General features: G+C 39.6%; 1 protein-coding gene across 1 annotated transcript in view; it reads left to right on the forward strand.

Moving 5' to 3' along the window:
* The window catches only part of apaf1 (apoptotic peptidase activating factor 1), a 41,828-nt gene extending 18,986 nt beyond the window's left edge, over positions 1-22,842 (forward strand). The window contains exons 22-27 of the mRNA XM_073838065.1: positions 1,507-1,632; positions 3,218-3,346; positions 4,202-4,327; positions 5,106-5,231; positions 6,152-6,298; positions 21,206-22,842. Coding sequence (XP_073694166.1) covers positions 1,507-1,632; positions 3,218-3,346; positions 4,202-4,327; positions 5,106-5,231; positions 6,152-6,298; positions 21,206-21,364 — 813 coding nt within the window. The 3' untranslated portion in view covers positions 21,365-22,842. The remainder of the gene's footprint in view (positions 1-1,506; positions 1,633-3,217; positions 3,347-4,201; positions 4,328-5,105; positions 5,232-6,151; positions 6,299-21,205) is intronic.
* Positions 22,843-24,555: the final 1,713 nt, after the last annotated feature.

Below are 24,555 nucleotides of genomic sequence, written 5' to 3' on the forward strand. Positions count from 1 at the left end.
TACACCCGTTTACTGCCAAACAACCGTTTATTTAGATTGCTTCTCTCCATCTCTGCCTGATTTGTGTTCACTGAAAGAGATGGACAGATGGATTTCGATGAGCAGTGAAATTAATAAAAGTTGAATTAAAAGCTTGAATTGAACTACAAAAATTAACTGTCAATTACAACAAAATGAACAAAAAATTTAATTTAACTTAAATTACCTTAATTTAATTTTTAACGTTTTAACAAACATTTCTCTAAACAATGTTTGATCTAACATTTCTATAAAGTGATTTGCATTTTTCTTTTTAATACAAATAAGTCATCCCTTTATCTGCATTAATGTTGGTGCCATTGAAACACCAGAGGGCGCCAGATTGTTACTGGACTGTGCAGAAAATGCAAGCATTAACAGCTCCCTATGCAAGCAAATGCCTTACAGTAAATGCAGTTAGTCTGTAATGATGGATTTCTTCCCCCTCTAAGGAGAGCCCTGGCATTATTGAAGTGAGTGGAAAAGTTGAAAGATGAGGTTTTTGTTTGTGTATGTGTGCGCAGACAGGAAGAGTGAAAGTTAGACAGTTTCTGAAGAGCGTTGGATGGAGAGCCTTGGAGCTGCTGAACTTACAGCATGATTTTGTGCTGGCACTAGGGCTAGAGACAGGTACAGTGCAGGTATGGTGAGTGGCAAGTGTGTGATATGTTACGGGGCTGTTCACTTATGTATGACCTTTTCTTTACAATGTTTCAATTTAATGCTGTTGAACTTTTCAAAGAATTCTGGGGAAAAAAGCTTTAGATTTTACAACAATATTAAGCAGCACAGCTGTTTTCAACCTTAAGAAATGATTAAGTACCAAATCAGCATATTAGACTGATTTCTCCCAGATCATGTCTTTAATGCTGACATTGTTATTTGCGTCCTGTACACATTTATCCTTGACTTCTAAAATCTGCATTTTCACTGCATTTGATCAAGCAAGGGACGCTCTCGCAAGACCAGAACGCCAGCCCGCAAGCACCTCTTATTTATTTTCCAAAAACACAGCACGCTCTCCTGTAGCCCCAGGCAGCTTTTGAAGTTTGTGTTTTGAAGTTTAGATGCAGCAGAGAGGGCTGATAGTCAGTCTGGCTTTCTGAATGCCAGACACAGAGGGGCAAAGTAACCCGCCTTCAAGTGTGCACTTAAAAACCTAATCTTAATCACACTTGGATGTATTTACTGCTAAACTTTGAGATTATAGTGTAGAGTGTCATCAGTAGTTAAAGGTTATTTTGAGTTCAATGCAGGGTACAGATATCTGTAGTCTTTTAGAAAATGCATTCATTACTGAATACGGTCTCTACTGAATGTCTTTTTTTAGGGGTATGTCAATGTCACCTTTCCCCCCTTCCCCTTTTTTTGTCACATTTGGCATTTTTCACTTTTTAAAGGGTTAGTTTTGAATTTACATAGTGCAAATAAAATGTTCAAATGCATTTGCAACTTTGTCAATGTTTTACATTGTCTATCTCTCTGAAGGTGTTGGAGGTTCCATCTGGAAAAACATCACAGACGCTCACAGGTCACACTAGGACTGTTCACCACTGTCAGTTCACTAATGATGGTGAAACCCTCATCACATCTTCAGAAGACACCACTGTCCGGGTAATTCACACTTAACTGTTTCTCATAATGAAGGTGGTTTGTAGTTCTTAGTCAGATGTCTAAGGCTGCATTCACTGCAGGCATTTTTTAAATATTTTTTCTCTCACATGTGGATTTTAGAACAGTTTTTCCTCTTTTCGATTTGTGACACTTCCATATGTAGTACTAAATCCAATGCAGGTCAGATGCTTTGCAATGCGACCGCGGTGTGAACAGTCATTAGCATTCATAAGACACCTACGTCACTCTAGATCAACATTTGTTACAATTCTGCACTCCCCACGAGTTATCAAGACACATTAATTACAGTGACAATCTTATTTACAAACAAAATTATGATCATAAGTTTCAGAACTCCCATCACATCCTTGTTTTTATTTTTCATACAGTATTTCCTAAGCATAATTTTGCTGGCTTCTGTGGCAGATCACATGATAAATGCAAAATTGCTTAGTTTATGTCCTCAGTGTTGCCAAGTCCACAGTTTTCCCACAGAATTGGGCTTTTTCATTGTTGTCACAGGTTGTTTTTCAATTCCGTGGGTTGAAGTGACCACAATAATGTGATATTTAGCCCCCAGAACACAGTTGGGCTAGTTTTGGACTAGTTTTATGGCAACCCTGTTTTTTTGTTTTGTTTTTGTTTCACATGTGGGCCATTTCAGAACCACAAAAAATGTAAACACCTGTACAAAAAATCGAATTGAGCAGTAAGGCTCGCAGTGTGATAATTGTGCATAATTTTGCTGTCTTCTGCGGTAGCTCACACTGTAAATGCATAATCAGTTTATGTCCTCTGTATTAACTTCCACATTTCAGTGTTGCCAAGTCCACAGTTTTCCTGCAGAATTGCGCTACTTTTTCACTGTTGCCGCAGGTTGTTTTTCAACTCCTTGAGTTGAAAAGACCCCACTAAGGTGATATTTACCCCACTGAACACGATTAAGCTAGTTTTGGACTAGTTTTGTGATGCGATTGGGCAGATTTTGTGAAAACCTGGCAACCTTGTTCATGTTTTTCTTTTGCAAATGTGGGTCAGTTCAGAACCATGATCTGTTCACACTGGAAATCTGATATTGGCCAAATTTAAAACAAAAATGTGAACTGCTATACAAAATCTGAATTGAGCACTAAGGATCACAGTGTGAAAGTAGCCTAAATGTCTGCACTTAATGTCAGTTAACACGTTTGGTATAACCTTTTTATTTGCATTGTTTTTTGGCCGTGAGGAGAGTTGAATGACAAGTATACCAATTAGCAGGTGTAATTTAGTAATTAAGCCACATGCTCACAAACTTCTGCACCAGCTGTTGTGATAGTTTGAGAAGTTTTAGACACTGGGTCATTACAGGGCTCATTGATTCATTGTGTCATTGGTGACAAGCACAGGGAACTGTTTAGTAATTGATAGTTGTGAACAACTGCATGCACATTAGAATTCTGTGAGATTGGATAGTAGACCTTCAAGATGTGTAGTTGGAACAAAGTTTATCACTTTGAACCAAAATCAGTACTTCAGTGCCATCAGGAGACCTTAAATGTCAATGTTAACCTTTTGAGAGAATGAACATTATCTTTGTCTGCAGGTGTGGAAGTGGAGGACGGGTGAGTGTCTGGTGCTGGAGGGCCATACGGAGCCGGTCAGGAAGTTTTACCTGTTGAACAACTCTTCTTCCTCTCACCTGTTGTCATGGTCATTTGATGGCAGTGTTAAGGTAAACAGAACGTTAGACTTTTCTGCATTTGCCTATGAATCAATGTTAAGCACATGCAGAGTGTAAAGCATGACGTAAAGACCTCATTTAACTCTTCTGATTTCAGTGCAAAACATGGTTATCAAGGCCAAATTGTGGACTCAAAGCACAGTCAATCATGATAATTAGGTGACACATGCAGTTAATCAGCTTTTTTTAAGATCTCAACAACAGTAGTCATTACGCTTCACCCCAGTAGTAATCAGGGATTCTGTGGGAAAGATTGTTTACATGGTCCACAACTTCCTGCCACTTTCCACAAATAGGGTGCGAAGATGGGCCTGAACCACTTAAATTTGGTCTATGAAAAGAGGTGCTTAACCTTAATTCAAGGTCTCTCGATTTTGTTCCATTTATGAGGTTGAAATAGTTTGAAAATGATTTTGGTAGTAGTGTAATTTTCTAGCAATATAAAAAGAAACATGAATGAATTTTTTTTTTTTGTTTGCTCTTTTATTTTAGTAAAAGAAATCATGTAAAAAAAAATAGATATAAAATTGTTTTTTAATACAACTAATAAAACTAAACCATGAAAAATGTTTAAGAATTATAGATTTTATATTTATTTTGTGTATGTTTTGTTGTTGGATATGGTCATCTGAGTCAAGATGGGCCAAAAAAAGAAAAAGTTTAACGACCTTTCATATTAAGTTTTTTTTTTTTTTTTTTTTTTTTTTTTTTTTTTTTAGATAAGTTTAATTGCCATACACTTCAATTTTCAAAGTTTTGTTAATCAAATCATTGAACGCTAAAGTGTACAATATTAATGCAAATTTCCTGCTTTTTTCCTGCTAAGTCTGTTTGTATGTATTGCAGGTCTGGGATCTGAACAGAGGGCACATGCTGCAAAACCTTGAGTGTCATAAGGGTGCTGTCCTGTCATGTGACGTGTCCTCTGACGGATGTCTCTTTGCCACCACGTCGGCCGATAGGACGGCTAAGGTCAGAGAAGAGAGCACAAATTTATACATCAGATCCGTGTCAGTGGATGAAATATTGTTCACATTAAACGCTCAGAGCTTTGGCTGCCTGTGTGTTTAGATCCTGGACTCTGACTGTGCGAACACCTGCTCCCGTTACACTGTTAGTTTGTGTTTACTCTAGGTGCGAGTCTGTGTTTGTACGGTGTAAGGACTGTGATAGGTGACTACCTGGAGTATCTTTACAGAGCCCAGGGTGCTTGCGTTAATGACGCCATGTACGGCCAAATACTGTCTAATTAAGTCTGCGTGAGGCATGGCGTCCTCTGTTTGTGGTTTCGGAGGTCAGAGTCCAGTCTGCTCATCTGAGAGCGTAATGAGATGAAGTTCTCTCGCTCTGTACGACACAGCCTCTACCAGAAGAGCTTTCTAATGAGATGCCACGTTCACGTCTGTCTGCCAGAACTTCTCAACAATGAGAGGGGGAGAGAGGACTGCAAAGTGAATTTGGAGAGCTGATCAGAAAAATCATTCATGCCAAATGGAGCCGCAACAATTAATGACTAACTGTGACTAAAATTAGAGATGGGAAAATTTCAAGCAGCACTTTTGATAACTTGCTCAAACTTGTTCTGAGTCCATTTATTAAACATTGGATTGGATTAAACATTTCACAAAGAGATCTGTCAAAATTGAAATTAGATACCTTAATTATTTTACAGCACAAAATAGCAATGTTATCTGCTCTTGTTCTGTTAATGCAGTTAAATGGCTAATAATTGCTGATTTTGTTTCCTAAGGTTTGGAGCATTGCCTTGTGGGAGATGACGTTTTTGCTGACGGGACACAGGGACTGTGTCCGTAGCTGCCGGTTTTCTTGGGACAACAAGAGACTTGCGACGGGCGATGACAACGGGGAAATCAGGGTAAATAAATTCTTAAGCTGCTTCAAACTGTCAGTCATCTGAGTTAAAAGGAACAAAGATCTGATTGCGGCCTTGATCAAACTTTAAAAAGATTTTGCTTTGTGTGATGAGGATTTTTAATATTTGTGACCCCATCCTTTTTTTATTCTATTTTTGCCATTAATGATGCCTAATAAAAGGTGCTCTTTTGTTAAAACTTCAATAGCAGTACAGTATGTATTACAATTAGTTTGTGGTCCTGATGGTGACTTCCCTGTCAATTTTTTTTTTTTTTTTTTGACAGTTCTATACATCAATTGCATCATGGTTGTAAAGAAGTTGTAATGGCAAAGGTTGAATTTTGTATAACTGTGAATGTGAGCAGACATTATGGCCACACTTAGACAAAATGGAGATATTAAGATAAGTGATGTAGTTACAAATGCATCTTGATGCCTCAAAACTCAAAATCCCCTCCTTGTTAGTTCTGCCAAGCCTTCTCTCTCCCTGAGTTTTTCTTGTGGGGAGACAGGCCCCAGTGCTCAGAACTGTAAAGCAAAGGTCTACCTCATCAATTAAAGATGCAGCTCACAAAAACAGAAAAAGGAAAATGGAGAAAGTGAGAGAACCACAAAAAGAATTGCAGTGATATAATTCATGGCCTGTGGTGGTTTTTCAAAGCTCACGTCTCCATTTAACACTGTTTACTGCCGCAGAGAAATGGCAAGTGTGAAACTCGCATCACAGTGTAATCTCTGTAAATCAAGCTGTAGCGCTGTTAAAAAAAAAAAAAAGGATATATTTGTATATGGCAAGTTTTAGCTTTTCACAATTGATTTCTGATTTATAAATGAAACGATGCTTTTTTTTTTTTTTTTTTGTGGAATCTACGTTGTGCTGAATGCATTTAGATTTGTAACAATGTATTTTGTGTCTTTAAGTTGTGGAGCATGTTGGATGGATCTCTTCTGAAGATCTGTTCCCGAGACACCAAGGACTCCATGGACTCCTTTCACGGTGGATGGGTGACTGACCTGCACTTCTCCCCTGATAACAGAGTACTGGTCTCTACAGGCGGATACATCAAGGTACGCGCATTATATAACCTACGAATGTCGAAACAAGGGTCTGATTTTGTCCCAATCTATCTCAAGTTTAAAAGTCGTTTATACAACTGTTCAGTAAATAAGAAATTGACATTATATTTTACACAATATTATGTGTTTTTGGTCAATTTCGCAGTAAACATATTACCTTTACAGCCACAGCAGAATTTTGTGACTCCGAGCAACACGTTGTTTAGTTTCTGAATGAATACGCGTTTTGAACGAATCGTGTGATTCAAAGGCTCATTCATAAAGAGCCATATACTACTTTCCTGAATGAATCAGCCGTTTGAACAAATCATAAAGACATTTATTGCTGCCTGCTGGCAGGTTTAGTTTCTTATTTAGAGTATAACATCATTAAGAAAATAATAGAAATATAAAATAAGAATGAAAACATTAAAGGGATAGTTCATTTACTCATGTCGTTTCAAAACTTTATTTTGTGAAACAAGAATTTTGAAGGTTGGTAACAAAGCTGTTATCTTATGTTCCATAGTTTGTTAGGCTGTTATAGCCTAAAAGTTTGTGTAGTTTAATGTTGAATTAAAATAAAATATCTTTCTAAAGCTACAATTTGTAATCTCTACTTGATACTTTCTCATTTAACACAAAAATAGCTTTAAATCACCTTTTGTGGTACCCTGGAAATCCAGAGGTCTCGTGAGAGCACAATTTGATGCACGTTACTGCATTACGTAAGCAGTTCTGGGAACCAATTAAATCGTTGTATCTGATGTAGGCGGGCCAGAGGAGAGCTAAACTGATGACGACAGCGCTGCGACGTCCGGAATCATTTAGTAAACATTGAAAGATGGCTACAAATGAACACCAGTTGTTTGAAACGGCTTTGGCCGCTACAATGAACGAGTTAGACTTGGCTTTTCATATAAAAGAGGAACAGAAAACCACACTCGAATCGTTCCTTTGCAAGAAGGACGTTTTTGCCGTTTTGCCGACTGGATACGGCAAGAGTTTAATCTATCAGTTCACACCGTGTATTGTTGTGATTGGTCGTGGCATTATCCAATTGCCTGCAGTGATAGTTTCAAATGCATGCTTGGTGCTGCCCCTCGAGTTATTTTCATGGCTCGATGCCAGACCCTTAATCTTAATAGATTAGGGTCTGGATTTTTTCCAGGCTACTTTTGTGGGTGTTTTCAAAGTCAAATTTATTTAGCAGTTAATTCGATTAATCTAAACATGTAATTAAACATTTTAATTGACTGACAGCCCTAGTTATCGCCATTAATTCCATTGCCCTGCGATTTGAAGAGTCATGCTAATCTGCAAAAGTGCAACCAAGTTGAAGTCTCTCCAGTGTCATTTATTGTGACGTCATGACTATTTCATCTGTATTATCAGGCAGACGCTTGTCCAATCGCTCATGTCACAGAGGCACATTATCATGTCAGGAACGGAGCGAGACTAACTTCCATCAACAATGTCAGCTATTATCCATCACGCGTTGCGACTTCTTTATTAATATACTCGGAGCAGTCTGTACATTGTGTAAGTGTCACCGGCGTAATGATGCTTCATCACGCATCAATCTGTCAGTTTATCAAATGCGTCTGCCCCTACGCTCCTGACCCTCCGCTCGAGTGCGTGAGCGAAGGATCCGTCGGAGACCCGATAATGAGCTCTGATTGATCGCCGGCTGTCCTCGCACTCGGGATCCCGCTGTCTGTAATATCAAATGATAAATTAATCATCTTGCCACATCCCCAGCCAAACCTCTTCATCAGACCCAACCAAACCTGCCGTAAATCTGCTACGACCACACAAAGGAAGGAGGTGTGTGCGAGACGCGACTCGTCACGCTGCGCTTCCTGCTGGAGATGCGCTTCTGTTGTGATTTGAGAATTTACGTCGCCTGCATGATCCGGTTATATATCGGAGCAGATGTTGTGTGAAGTTGTTTTTCATTGCAATAGTTAATTAGTAGTTTCCTGTGGTATTTCATTTCCTGTCCATGTAGTCACTTGCTTTCATATCGCAGGTGTGATATAGACAAACACTAATGTTTTTAAAGCAAGCTTTTAAAGGCCTAGCAGTTTGCACATAGAGTTCTAGTGCTTGTGTAATGTCACAAGTTTGAATTCAGCTTGCAACATTGTATCTTAATCACCAATTGCATCAATAAAATGTTACAAAGCTCTCAAAGATTTAAGAGTAGTAATGAAGTTGAATTTTGTCAAATGCAAAGGGACATCAGCCTCGTTTGCTCTGTTAAACTTTCAGTTTAGCTTGTCATTGAGATGGCAGAAAGTCTTGTGTATATTGCCACGACTGAGCTTTTTCGGCACGGCAGCTTTCTGCATTCACTTTGAGGTGATTTGCCTTTAAGCCGCATCTGTTTTTTTTTATGTCTGCCTTCCGCAGTTTGTCTTTGACGTCTCTATTTGTATCAAGCCGTCAGCAACGCTTGTTGTTTGACACCATTTGCAGTTCAGTCCATCAGAGTACAAAAACAACTGAATTGACTGGCCTGCCGCCATCCACGTTTAATTTCACGGTATGAAGTCTTAGTTCTTGTAGAGTCAGACAGCGAGTCAGGGAATCATTAGTAATAGCATTAGTAAATGGTCAGATTCAGTAATTCAGATCGATTCAAACTAATTTGTGAGGCATATGTACGGTTTGAGTCTTGATCATTAGCTGGATCTGGCTTTTTTTTTATATGCTGTTCAAGTCTTACTGGTGATATTAAATGTTTTAGTATTTTTCATTAGGATGAAGTTCAGTGAAATTGTGTAGTAGTGCAGCATTGAGTTATTTTATAACATTTTAAAGTGGTTAATTTTTTATTTTTTTTTTCCTTTCATCCTGATGTAAACTAATGATGGGTCAATGATTAAAACTAGGCCTATTTTGACTTCAGATTTTCACTACATGAGCATCATGACCAAAGGAATTCATCATCATTAGTGTTGGGGGTAATGCATTACAAATAATACGAGCTATGTAATATTACTTTAATGCATTTACTTTAGTTTAGGAAAAAAAAGATATTGGAGTTTTTCAAATAAGTAACACCAGTTACCCATTTTTTGACTGACAGCTCTGCTGTTCCAATGTTGAGAGAAATCGGAAGTTAAGTGTAGAGGCGTTGTGTGCGTTGTGTAAACATGAGGGGGACTGTAATTGTAGACCATATTTGAACATGCGTTTACAGAATCAATATGATGCAAATAATTAAATGTTAAATAACACAAATATCCTTTATTTAATCCCAATTTATTAACCAATGTCTTTGCTGCTGACCTTTAATCCAGTTTAACCATATCAAAAATGACTTTAGATATCTTTTTTTTAATTTGCCCAGAAACATTTGACAGTTACTTTTTTATGGAAAGTAATGCAAAAGTAACGTAATGCATTACTTTCCATAAAGTAACTTTTTTTCCATAAAAGTAAAGTAACTAAGTACTGCAATTAGTAGTTTCACACTTCAAAAGTTTGCTACAAGAATAACCACACTGCTGATGTGATCTTATAGGTTGTTTGCAATCACGTGGTTCTGATGACGTGCAAAATGCAGCTGGAGGGCAGGAAGTTATTTTTCGCCATAGGAATCACTAGCAGAAACTCGAAATACATATGTTTTAAGTTGTTCATGGAAATTGGTCAAACTTAATTAGATTTCTTATCGTGTATGAATATATGATGTTCATAAGGAGGAAAACGCAAAAAAATTGACTGAAAAACACAGAAAAAAGTGGCTTGTAAACTTACGTTTGCGGACAGGAGGAGAGACGGATAATGCTTGTGTGTGCAAATGGTTAATAAAAGCTATAATAATAAGATATAAACAAATATATGAATAGATACAGGGTGAGACAGTGAGAATTCGCTAAATACCACAGTAGACGCGATGTAAATTTGCAATTGATTACAACGGAACCTTGTGAGATTGTCATAAATTGAAGTGAGTGACAGCCTTTTAGTGACTATGGAAGCGATATTTCCTCGCTTTACGTGCTGCTAACAGGGCCAACAACGAAAACTCTGTACAGCAGTAGTTTCAGGAGTGACGTATATCCTGCATATAAATGTGGGAATCACTTTTGAAATGGTTTGCAATCAGGCTTACTTAGCTTATATTTACAGCCTCGATGGCAGGCAACTATTTTAATTTTGTTGAAAAAAATCTTCATAACGTAAGGATCACATCCAACATATGTTGTGATTTTCTGTTTATACCTTTCTGTAATGGCTTCTAAACCAATACAGTACAAGCTTTCCTCTATCTCATCCGTTCTGCTTTTTTAGTCACGCACGTAAAGCGAAAGTTTTATTCAAATTCTGAACTGATTATAGCGTAGAAAGCGGGCAAATATCGCTTTCACATAGTCACTAAAAAGCTTTCACTCCAATTTATTGCAATATCAGTTAAGCTCTCGAAACTACAAATATACATTGTGTACACGTGTCGTTTAGCATTGAATAAATTCTCACTGTCTCACACTGTATCGATTTACAAATTTCTTTATTAATATCTTAACATTATTATATCTTTTCTTAACCATTTGCACACACAACCCAGCAAGCAATAGTCGTCATTTCACCGTCTGGGTTTACTATAAACCCGATATAGTCCGGCTATGTGTAACCCACTTCCAGCCCAAATAACCTTGAATTTGGTTGCATGCCAATTTTTTGGCAAAATAACTAGTTAGATGTATGATATTCCATCCTGTAAGCAAACTCCGCAACGTTTACAAGGTTTTATGGTTTAATTTTTTTTTTAAATTTTTTAATTGATGACTAGTCTAATATTGGGATATGTTTAGACGTCTATTACATTTTCACTGACAGACCAAATACAAACTTGTTTTAGCCTAGACGTCTGTGCTGTGTTTTCACAGCTAATAGACGTCTTTTAGACCAAAAATTGCTTGCTGGGAAGTATTATCCGGCTCTCCTCCTGACCGCAGACGGAGGTTTACGAGCCACTTTTTTTTTTTCTGCGATTATCGGTCAATTTCTTACCTTTCCCCCGTTACCAACAGCAGATTTTCATGCAATGATAAAAGCTCTGTGTGGTTTCTCGGTTTGACCAATTTTGAGCGCCTATAAACAACACAAAACATAGGCATTTTAAGTTTCTGCTATTGATTCCTATGGAGTAAAATTTACTTCCTGCCCTCCATCTGCATTTCGCGCCACAGTAGTGACGTCCTGTGCAAACAACCTATTGCTAGCACATCAAGAGCATTTTTCATTTCGAAATGATGCCCATGTTTGCATTTTAAGCCAATTGTAATAACTGTCCAATATAGCGCATCCCTACTTGTATCAGCAGTACCAATGGCACCCCTAATTGAAACGCAATGTAGTTTTAATCTTATTTTGGGAGCATTCTGTCCTTTTGGCTCTGTGTCTGTCCTCATTGAGACAGGACACGTCCAGTCTCCAGTCCAACCCACTTTCCTCTACAGAGGACAAATCAGCAGGGCATCTGTCTTTTTATGCTGTTTCCTTGTCTGTTTTTCTTCAGCTTTGTTTTCAGTCTCATTCATCATGATGTCTGCATCAGTCTCTTTTTGTCACTTTTTTTTTTTTCTCCTAAATCTAGCCAACATACTGTAGGGTAACATTGATGTAGCATCATTCTTTATGCCCATTTTATGTGTGAGTCTAAAATAATTTTTCCTTCACTCTGAGAGGTAAATGTTTTCTGGTTGTGTAGTTGAGTGATATAAAGGCCTCTTTCCATTTTAGCTTTCACTCATAAAACACATGGTTATTGTAGCTGTGTGTGTGAGTGACAAAGCGTTCCTCTGCATGAGACTGAAATATTTCCTGGAGGACAGGAGAAACGGATGAGGAGGTCAGCCAGGATATTACACCTTTAGCGAGGAAGAGGCTCGAACGCATTAAATCACACAGCCCGACTCCCTTTCTTTCACACACATATGGCGTTGTTTGTCCTCCGGAGGATTTGGCCGCTGTTGGGAGACTCATAGTAATTCACACACATCAGCTCCAGGGCATCCAGACCTTCACCTCTAGCAGACAGAATGTTTATATCACAGTGGTTTATTGCTTTGAGTCCCACCACAGAGTTCACCTGCAAATAAGAGACTCTTTATTTCCTTTGTCTGTTTCTACTGTTGAACAACAGTGAGAAAAAAGCTGTTTGATTTGTTTTGTAGCAGTAGCGACTGTAGACCCAACGGCATGACCAAAACAGGCCAAGCGCTGTTTTTGAGGGTTTTTTTTCTTCACAAATCCTCAGGGGTGTCTGGATGCGTTAAGGAGATGGACTTGTTCTCGTCCCTCTCTCCCAACTCTATTCTACACAACGTTCGACAAAGTGACTAAAGGAGGAAATGGAGGGATAATACAGGGGGAGATTTGGAAGCGATAGATTTTTCTTGTGGAATATGCAAGGAGTAGTTGACTAGTAGTTGCCTGTAGGGCTGGGTAAAAAATATCGATTCTCCGATTTTAATCTATCTTCAATTTAACGCAACTATATCGATTCGGGAAATCCCCGAATCGATTCTTAATGCACGTGCTTCAGCTTCACGTAAGAGGATATGAATATTCACCTCTCCTGAAGGTGTCACCATCAGCTGCTTTTTTTGCAGAAAAATCTGGTGATCAAAAATGATTAGGCTGTAGTTAAGAACTGTTAGTTTTATGAACAGTTAGAATGTTTTGTATTATGATTGGCCTGTTTTGAACGTTTTGAATTTAGAAAAGTGTTTTATTTCTTAAACACGTTTGAAGTTCTTAATAGATTTCACTGTTGCACATTTACAGTCTTTTTATTTTTTACAGTAATGTGCATTTTGCAGTTTGTTTACCTGGTGTACAATGGATGCACATATTTATGACTTGTTACAGTGTTCATTTAAAATAAAAGTTGTTTAAAATTAATAACTGTGTGCACCCTATTATTAATTTAGATGTGTATTTCAGTAATAAACTTGAGGAGAGTTTCAGTTACCAGCATTTATCAAAATATGGATCCCATGTCTGCAAAACTAATATTTTAAATGAAATATTGATAGATAATTGATATCGAATCGAAACCATAAAAAGAATCGAATCGCCGAATTGGTCACAATACCCAGCCCTAGTTGCCTGTAATAAAGAGTCGCTTTTTATTGCGAGACATTTGTATTTTCTGATTTGCGTTCCTAAAATTGTCTTACAGAAGCAGTTTGTCACTGTTTAACTTGAAGGATTTTACTTCCAGAATAAAATTTTCCTGATAATTTACTCACCCCAATGTCAGCCAAGGTGTTTGTCTTTATTTCTTCAGTTGAGGAAAACATTTCTGGATTTTTCTCCATATAGTGGACTTTAATGGGGGTCAGGTGGTTGAAGGTCCAAATTGCAGTTACAGAGCAGCTTCAAAGGGCTCTACACGATCCCATCTGAGAAATAAGGGTCTTGCGTAGTGACTTCAGTTTTCCAAAAGAAAAGTCAAACACTCTTTACAAAGGTAAACCGACGATATCAGACGATATTGATTTTGAAGAAAATAAGATGGAGTTTTTGGCCTTACCTTGCTTTTTTTTTTTTTTAACTGAAGTACACAGACGAAGAACCAACCACACATGACCTTTCCAACATGATTTACGTAATGCCTGAAGTTGTTGATGCGCATTGCAAAGCTAGTGCAAGATGAGCATTTGTGGTTTATAAAGTATATAAATGTAATTTATTTTTTTTTATTAGTTTTTTTAGAAAATGGTTCTTTTCACTAAATGAGATCCTTATTTGACGTCTGGGATCGTGTAGAGCCCTTTGAAGCTGCATTGAAATGGCATTTAGACCTTCAACCCGCTGATCCTCAGTAAAGTCCAGTATATGGAGAAAAAGTCATGAACATCTTTGACGTGAAATTTTTAGTCTGGAAGTTAACTAATCCTTTAAATCCTTTTTTTCTTTTTTTTTTTTGTATTGCACTTTGCGATGGGAAATATTAAAAAAAATGATCTGGCATCTTTAATCCAAATGAAAGTTAGACTTTGTTTGTAGGTAAACAAGCATTTTTCTTTTGATTTTGAAGCCCCCCCGCCCTCTCACACTTTTGGTTGTAGCCTTTCATTTAAATGAATTCATTCATGTTAGCGCTGCCCCCCGATAGTTGACTAGAAGAGGCTTGGTCAACCAAAATTGTATTAGCCGCTTAGTTGCAGAAAAAAGAAAGTGGCAAAGTCACACAGCCAGTGACTGACAGATCGTTAACAGCTGGTCTATGTGTATATATATATATATATATATATATATATATATATATACACCACTAGGACATCCAAATGCTTGCCTATTATTTCTCTACCTCAAACATAGTGGTAGCAACTTTACACTCAATGTAATGTTAACCTAGAAAAATGTGTCCGTGTGAAAGCTGAACATTAGCATGCTCACTGCACGATAGACGGAGGTGCCGGTGCAGTCACTTGCTCTTAAACTACTTAAATTTTTGGTCATACAGATTAAAGTAATACCTCCTTTCAAATCTGTAAAGACTGCGTTTATTTGTGTGCACTCAGAATAACAACGAAACGTTGCGCTTTTGTAAAATAAAGCAAACAGTATGCACTTTGTGCCATCTCGGTCTCCGTAAACTTGAGCGTGAAACTTTGAAACTCCATGTATACTTTCCTTACAGACATGAAAAATATATCTATAGAGAGTGAAATGTCCACTTTTAAATGAACCAGTCCCAATATAAGAGAAATATTGTCAGATTATGTAATTCATATGAAACATGCAGGCGCACACACTACCGTGGAGATGACGAGTCGGTGTCGCCGACTTCCGCTTTCTTTATTCGATTAAAGAGATGTAGTTTATCAATAAATAAATGAAATGTTATTGCAGTCATCTTGGCGTTTTTTTTCCCTGACACATTCATAATTTCTGCCAGTATGCTGGGGCAAGCGTTTTGTGTGCGCGCTTGTGTGCTTATTAGGGTATGTGGGCAATTAAAGGTTCATTATTATGATTTAAATGGTTTATTAATAAATGTATGTTGACTAAAGCTTAAAATGAACGACTACTAGTTGACCAGAAAAATCTTTAGTTGAGGACAGCCCTAATATATAGAAAAAAATTGTTAAATGTTTTCCTCACAAACCTTTTTTCTTTTTTGACTGAAGACAGACATGAACACTGCCCCCTCCCATACACACACACACACACACACACACACACACACACACACACCTTTGTTTGTAGCCTTTCGTTATTCAGTAGTTTCTGAGAGAATTGACTCAGACCATTTGTTTGTCTTTTCAATGTTTGCCAGAACATCGCAGAACGAGCACCTGTACCGCAGGAAGCTTGACGCAGATTGCAACACCTGTCACTCGTCACTCGAAGGCTCTGCTTTCTTCATTTCTCTCGCGCGCACGTAGCGCTGCGACGGTAGTGGCCGCTTTGCCCATCGATTACATAAACTGTAGCAGTTTATTGTTTGAAGAGTTCAATCACCTATCTGTTCTGTAAAAGCATGGCTTGTGCACTGTATTGTAAGCCTTGTGAAACCGCATGACAGGTTTGTACGAGTAACGGAGCGAAATTGTAATTTTAAGTGGTTTGCGTGATGTTTGGCCGAGTAGATTTTTCACTTTTGGATGAGCTGTCCCTTTAACTCGCTATTAAAATGTCATCTCGCACCCCCTGATGAATCGTCCCGCATTTCAGTTTTATCCAGAGGGGAGACGTTTGACTTTGAGAGAAATGGCTTTTTGTCAGACGTCGGCCATTGAGAAGACAACCTTGAATGCAGATGCAGCTTTAAACTTTGAAAACGTACACTTTCAAAAGATTTGAAACGCCACGAGTTCTGATTTCCATCGGCTGTAACGACTCAACTTTGACTTTATCTGTTTGTAAGCGATCTGAATGTTTCGCTCGGGGCAGGGAGACGCGCACACGCCGGTGACACGACTCTGCAATTGGGTCCTGACTCCTGGCAGATGACCCGTCAGAGCGCGTTCACACAGGAAAGACGTTACGGAGGGCCGACAGCACGGCGCACACCCCTGTTCCTCTCCTAGCAGAGGATTTCTCTGCACAACGCAGACAAAGGAAAGACAAAGACGGAATAAAAGAGATTGTAGGAAAGAAAGAAAAGGGATTGCGTGCGTGTGAATATTTCAGCCTTTGGAGTCTTGAATAATTTAGCTTTGAAGTCTGAGGCGGGTTCCCCTCTTCTCCTGGTTTCTTCCCTGCCCCTGTGGAAGTGTAGTTAGACGAGGTATATGGTGTTATTCTTATATAATGCGACCAGCCCAAGTGCTGTTTTTACTGCAGGCCAGAGAATTTGAAGACCATTTTGAGTCGAGTCAAAAATGGATGCCGTGACCGTTGCAGGCAGCCGAGATATTCCCACGATGCTGCGAAAGCCTGCAAACGTTGATGTTACAATTGTAGATTACAAAAGAGAATACAAACAAAAGCATTCAGTGATTTGGAATATCCGGTTTTTATATGGAAATGTGACTTTATAGAGACGGTCAGTTTTTGACAGAAGCAGATGTAGCCTGGTCAACCCAGTCACTGTACACACAGCGTGTAACCCAAAATGCACAAAGGGTGAGAGCAAACGAGTAGTAACAGGGCTGCTGTAGCTGCTACCTCTGACCCCGGAGGTGCTGTGAAGTTGAGTGACACGCCTGAGGGTATAGAAGATGACAGCTGACCCCTGATCTTCTGACTTGAACCATCCCTCTCTGCTTGTATGTGTGGAAATGTGATTTCTCAGGAGATTTGCAGTTCTTCACTCAATCCAAGGATAAAATTGTCCTTTTCTTGTCTTATCATGCAACGCACTCTCCTTGAACCGTTCTCCTTTACTCAGACAAGTTGCGTCTTCTGTCGTTAAGAAACTTCTATAAATCCACCCGGTTTGTTTTGAGTGCATGGCAAATTACTTATTCTGTGGCTTTTAAAGCACACGGTCATGCATTTGAAGACAAGTAGAGCGGATGGAACGGAACAAGGTCAGGTCTGTCTCTCCAGACTGTAGTATGCAGGGCGCAATGTAAGAAACAATGCAGCTTTTGGAGTTAAGATGCGAAAAAGTGCATGAAAATAAGAGTAGGAGACTTGGCCTTGGACTGGTAAATAATTGAACAATGTGGTGACATTTTACTCTTGGTTGCATAATGGCACGTTTTAGCCTGAATTTGCAAGTTGTGTTCACGTTTTTTTTTTTTTCCGTACGTTGTAAATGTTATGGGTCTGGCTTTCGTTCTCATCTGCGTGTAGCTATTTTTAGCAGTGCAAAAGTTGTTTTGCTGCTTGAAATGGCATATTGGTGTGCTTACCATGTTATTTTAATGTATTATCTTAATTATGAACGCACTTGTTTGTAGCGCAAACTGTTTTCTCTATAGCGGCTACAAACGAAGTCTCGCCCATTGACTTCTGTGTTAAAGGAAATAAGGTTGATGTATATATTTTGGGAAATTTTGCGTGACCAGAATGTGGCTGCTGTTTGAACATGCTTTCTCTCCATGTGCTGTGGCGCTTGGTCTGTTGCCTTTATGCTGACGTCAGGACACTGAATGAGTTTCAATGCTAGCATACAGCAGAAGTGTCCTATTTGTGCACGCAATGCTGTTTAAGTCATTTGTTTGCTTTTAACAGATGCACTAGCACCAAAACATCAGCATGTTTCGTTTGGCAGATGCGGTCTAAAGATGTACGAGTCCAAAGTTTGTTTCCCAGACACAGGGCAAGTTAACTTTTTAAGAATACAGCACGTTCATCCAGCGGAAAGAATAAATGAGTGTTAAGCCCTATTTGGACAGGATTAGTTTTCCAGGAGGAGCTCAGGTGATTTTCTTAATCCTGTCTGAATGCAAAAAATGACCGTTTCCAAATGTAGCCTTAACTAGCATCAGTCTGCATTGCTTGCATCACACGAGCTGGAGCTCAGATATCTGTAGGCTTCAGTGGCATAGAGAAACATCAGAAGATCCTAAGCTTTAGTCGGTTTAATGGCGTTTGTGCTGCAAAATAGTGAAATGGTGTGCCTGGGGTAGTTGTGACACTGACTGGAATGCATTTTATTATTGACCAATAATTTTGTGGTCGTCAAACTGTCATTAAAGGGTTAGTTACCCAAAAATGAAAATTAGGCCATTATTTGCCATCCTAAGTGTATATGAGCACCTCCTTTCAGATAAATCCAATCAGAGTTATATTAAAGAGTCCCGGCTTTATCATAATAGGTGGGTGTTTGTCTTGAACAGGTCAAAAGTCCAATAAAGTGCATCCATCCATCCATAATAAGTGCCTACGTCGTGTGGCCGGAGCTGCATCTGTGTATAACAGTGAGCGCAAGATAGATTAAAGTGATTAAAGTTTTGAATATGGCTAATTTTCTGACAAAAATGCATTGTTTTGCTACAGAATGCCTTTGGATTGATGGATGCAGTTTATTGGAGTTGTTTTGACCTGTTGAAGAGAAATGCTCACTTATTGCAATAATAAAGCTTTGAAGAGCCATATATAATTTATTTTTTTTTTATATACTATAAGTCTGATTGGATTTGTCTGAAAGGAGAAAGTCATATACACCTAGGATGTATGTACCGCACTGTAAAATTGAAGTCAGTGTTGATATTGGATGTTGTAGCCTAATCTGTGAAGATGAGCTTAAAATGAGGTGCTTGCATTGCAATCTGTAAACCCTCTCTTCTAAATGAATAATGTTACCCATCATTTTTATTTGAAGATGTTTTTATATCTCTCCATGGCCTATTGAAGTGGTACTTGAGTGGTCCTTGATGAGAGGTGGTCGTTTTGCGTCCAGAACGCATGAAAACCATCTTGGGCTTGTCTGAGACAGCAACAGTAACTAAGGGGGGCGGGGCTTACGATGGGTCAAATGAGTTAAGCGATATTGTATCCACAAGCGTGTAGCTTGAATTTACTGTGAATTGCACCTGTCGAGGGCAGGAAACGGATGTTCCAAACATATCACGGTCAAAGTAATGAAGCGGCCGCACGAATGAATGAGTGGTGTGACTGACTGGGGTTTTTGGGTGCTTTCACATCTGTGGTTCGGTTCATTTGGTCCGGACCAAGGGCAACAAATGATACATTGTAGCATTTTTCTGCCGTTTTGGGTCCTTTTCACACCATACTGATTGCTCTGGTCCGAACCAGTTGAAACGAACCAAAATGCAGTCATGTGACAACATCCACATCACTCGTTGGCCAGATCGTGTCATTGAACCACTGATCTATAATAGATCTATAATAGAGAATTATATAGATCAGTGTATTGAACGTAGGCCTATTTTCTAAACTGTTAGGCAGGTTTTTTCAATTCGCGAACGCTGCGCATCGAGATAAAAACATCTCAACTTTTCAGGATGCTGCAAGTGCAGCGCAGGTCATGTGACATGAACCAACCAATCAGCTTCATCCTTTCCCTTAATAACATTGAAAGCACTGGCAACTTGGAGAAACAGCTTATACAGGAATAAACATTTTTTAATAAATATAATAGAGCTACTGCAAGCGATTTTTAATGCTGAAAATCCATTTATCCTTTGCTGAAACTTTAGCGTATTTATGGAGAGCGCAGGTCATGGTTGCTTAGCAACGGCAGACGCCACTGGAGCGCAAGCTTTCCACGCGTTTTTAGGCGCGACATGTGAACGGCCCCTTAAACAATGAGAAAGATTGTAATGTTCTTGTGAGTTTTTGAAAGTTGGGACCTATCTGATCATCAGACCAAATTTATGAGGCTCCGCATCTCCTCACAACTCCAAGTTTGTCCGCGAGCTGTCAAGGGGCTATGTTGCTAAAGCGCTAACTGTCAACAAATACTTGTCCTCATCTCATAATGAATAGTGCAGCAGACTACGGCAGCTGGATTAGTCCAAAAAGGTGCAGTGCTTTTTGCGGTTGGGTCTGTTCAAGTTTGGTTCATGTTCTCACCATAAACGAAGCGCTCCAGTGTTCGTTTGAAAGCGTACCGAGACCACCTCTTCAGGCAGGTCTCGGTACGCTTCTTTGGTCCGCTTTTGGTGCGCACTCGAGTGCGATTACTACATTCACACCTGCCCAAACGAACCGTACCAACAGGGAAAACGAACTCTAGTGCGATTCAACCGAACTAAATAAGGCAGGTGTGAAAGCACCCTTTAAATGAACGGTATGTGTGTTTGGTTGGCCCACGCTGTAGTGCTGACCCTGTGTTATTGCTTTGAGTTTGAAAGACCGTAGAGACGGAGCAGACTATTTTAGCTGAGATGGCAGGCCATGAGGGGAAAAATGTATATTGTATTTTTCTTTCTTTTTTTTCTTTTTCAGAAACTGTATGAGTGAAGCAATGTGCCATATTTGAACATTGTGTAGTTGTGTAAGTGAAGGTTTGGTACACCAGGCAGAAAACCATCTCGCCCAGTGGTGAGTTTCAATGTAAAGCTGTAAGTGGGGGAATGAGCTTGTTACATGCAAACGAGAGATGGTAATTCACCGAAAGGGCGCTGTGATTAACGAGCTTGTTGGGGCGGGGGGGGGGGGGTGTTTGCGCACGTGCATGTGGAGCCCGTAAAAACAAGCACTGCAGTTGAAGGCATCTGTGGAAGACTCTGCTGACGGTTTGGCCGGTAGCTGTGCGGTGGCCTCATTTTGTCAGCGTGCCAGAGTAACAACGTTCACGCCGCTTAGGTGCCGTAACCCCACAGCGTTCGCACTTATTTAGCAGTGTTGTGATGTTTCCTTTAATTTTTTTGTTTGTCCCCTACAGCCTTACAGAAATGCTCAGAGACCTTGAAGTGTTGGTGTCTGTAACTGTTGTAGCATTTTGAACAGCACAACACATGGAAAAGCGAATGACATACAGACACTGAGAGCAGGGAATGTAGCTCATTGTATTTCTTTGCGTTGCAGTGGTGGAGCGCAGAGACCGGAGAGGCCTTGCAGACGTTCTACACGATGGGAGCCAATCTGAAGAAGATCCACGTGTCTGCCGATTTCAGCACGTTCGTCACTGTGGACGGCATCGGACACCTTTATGTTTTACAGAAGGTGGAGGGAGGAAGCCTATAGATGTTTTTTATTTAATGGTTTCAGGCCTCTACAATGTTGGAAGAACACTTTATCAAAGGCTTTTTTTGGTGACTTTATTTTTGAAAGCCGTTTCATAATGCTGAACTGAAGAATGTGTCCTTTTCTATGCCACTGTCTTTGTACTGTTGTAATGGAAGGCAAGTACTCTGAGCCACATAAACAAAAGTGTTATGTTTTATTGTCTAATTATTTTTTCGAGCGTGGTATTTCCTCAGAGCCCACAATTGAAGCAATGCCTTAATTAGTGTAAAAGTGTGTGAGAAAAGAGCACATTTTGGGTAATGTGCTTTTTGTGACTTGTTTTTTTGTCATTTGAAGGTCAGTTCCAAAACCAAAATGTCCAGATAATGTACTGACCTCCTTGTCATCCAAGATGTTCATGTCTTTCATTGTTCAGTTGTAATGATTTCAGGATGTTTGTCCATATAGTTGAGTTCTATGGTGGCCTGAGTTGAAACCTCCAAAATGCAGATTAAATGCAGCTTGAAACAATCCCAAATGTGTATGTGAATGATCCCAGCTGGAAGAAGGATGTTATTTAGCAAAGCGATTCCCAAAACCTCCCCAAAGAAGTGAAATTGATATACTTTGTAACCTGAAAAAGTCATGTCGTCTTGCTCTGCCTGTTTTTTGTGGTTGAAGACGGCGCATTTGTAAAATGTCCCATGTGATTATCTCCCTCAATTTCCAAATGGTCGTACATGAGTTTTAGCATTTTTGTAAATGTTCCTTTTTTTTGCACGGTCAGTTTGCAAACACTGGGTCGTAGTTCTGCAGTGATGTGTGAGGATTTGTAAAGGAGTTTTGAAGTTGAGGGAGAAGATGAGGTGTTTTATTTTTTTTTTTGCCTACCCTAACTGTTTTGAAGCAGAGATGCACAGATTACTCATGCACATTGCAGAGACAGAGAGATGAGAAGAGCATGCGAGTTTCCAAAGTATATTGTAATTATTTGTGCATTTGGGATTGTTTGAAGCTGCTTGTAAACTGCATTTTGGAAGTTGAAAGTCGGGACACCATAGAAGCGTATGTAAATGTAAAATATTACCCTCCAGAAGCCAAAGTTTCTGAAGAAAGACAGACATGAACATGTTGGATGACAAGGGGGTGAGTACATTATCTGTAAATGTTAGTTGTGGAAGTGAAGTCACCTTTTAATTTATAGCGAAAAGCTGAGGTTTGGTTTGTGAGTTTTAAGCTGAGGGCTTTAAGTTGGCTTGCCAATGAAATGTGGAAGACTTGTAACCTTATGACTACATATTTGATATGTAATATATGTGGAGAAGGTGCTTTGCTGGGGATGTTGCACATTTTGTGGGTGTGTGTTTGTCACACTAGATGAGAAGCAAAGCATACCAGATGTTTATTTTTTTTGTTTATACAATGTAATGTTGTGGTGCTTGTAAGTGCATGTTGGAATGTGAATGTGAAATGCTAATACAATCAATGAAGAGCAAGGCAAGTAGTCTGACTGTCATTGTTTTGAATGTAGTTTTGGCATGTTTTTTTTCCCCCAGGGCTGTACAGCAGGAAAGCAGAGGAGCACGGGGAGTTTGATGTGCGCACATCCCAGGTAAGAAATGCGAAAGGCCAGAAAGATGTTGATGTGTACTGAGTGTGCGTTTGAGAGGGAGGAGGGCGGCATAACGCACGGCAGTGCTGACACAGCAGCGGTCACGCTCCGTCTGTTTCTGACACTTCCTGTTGGCAGCTGGCTGATGAGAACAGACAGCGTAGCGTCACGTCCAAATGTCAGTGTCAAGCGGAGCTGCGCTCTGCAATGTAGTCAGAGCAGGAGCGACGGCTTGCAGTAGTTGTTTGCAGATTTGTGTGAGAGAAGTGCTTTTTGTGGTAAGTAGAGTGCTGTAGCGTTTGGTCGGAGGTGGGAATATGTTTTGCGTAGGATGGGTTTTAGTGAAAAGTAGCTGGAGCAGGATGTTGAGGTGAGGTCGATGTGAAACCGGGTGAGCGTCTGTGTTTGTGAAGTCCAGTTGTAGGAACAATGTGAAACATGGTGTGATGTGGGTTGTTAGAGCTAGTTGAGGCAAAAGTGTCAAATCTGTCATTAAGTCCTCTGTGCTGCTCCAAACCTGTAAGACCTTTGTTGATGTTTGGAACACAAGATGGTTTTTGGTGAAATGTGAGAGCTTTGCGATGCTCCATAGACCGCAAGTGTAGTACCGTGGTGAAGGCACAAGTGTAGTAAGGACAGTGTTCAAATAGTCCATGTGACATGAGTGGTGCAAGTGTGACTGTTGAGCAATTGTTGTCCTGTGAGTTACTGTCGTCTACCATTACGGACAGTACCATGACGCATGTGTGTGCAGCACCTTGTTTGACACATGAGGAAAGCACAAATATGTGTTGGTAGTGTCCATAATGGTTGAAGAGGGTAACCTGTGGGCAAAGAATTGTTGAATAAAGTGTTTTTTAGGTAGTTTTGTGGAAATGTTTGAACTGCTGATGTTACATGGACCATTTAAAGCATGTAGTTATGTTGACGAAGGTCTTCCAGGTTTGGTGTGAGATGTGACAGGGAGAGTCAGTCAGGGCTGTAGTTTGAGCTGTAGTGCTTCCAAAGCTTGTCCCTTGTATCCCCAGCACTACACATTTGGTATGTCCTATGTACTGGCCGCCTGATTCATGTCTTTCAGTCATTGCTGATGACCTGAAGAAGGTGTGGCAGTGCAGGAGACATAGTAAATGTGTGGTGCTGAGGATATGGGGGAAAGTGTGGCCTTGGGGGGCCTTTTTTAGAGCAGAAGTGTAGGAAATACTTAGATATATATAATAGTGTAGTATGAATGGGGAAGGGGGCAGAAATTGCACTAAGTATAAATACTTGGCCACTTCAGATCACTTTGCCAAGTAACTTTTGGGAACATTTACCACAATAAAAGGCATAATCTCACTTTTTTTTTTTTTTTTGGCCACTACAAAAATAACTGCATCACATCTGCTCTGTCCATCATACACTGCTTCTCCAGCTGCTAATTCTGGCTTAACCTATCTCGCTTTTAAAAAAGATATTTGTCACAAACACAACAAACCTAGACTTCACAATGATTAGTGCTCACTTTAGTACCTTATTGGTGATCAAGTCTGGGTTCAGGTACAACAACCCTGTTTCTGGGGACCCACCACCCTGAAAGGTTCAGCTACAACCCTAA

Source organism: Garra rufa, chromosome 4 (genome assembly GCF_049309525.1).
Source record: "Garra rufa chromosome 4, GarRuf1.0, whole genome shotgun sequence".
NCBI classification, from domain to species: Eukaryota; Metazoa; Chordata; class Actinopteri; order Cypriniformes; family Cyprinidae; genus Garra; species Garra rufa.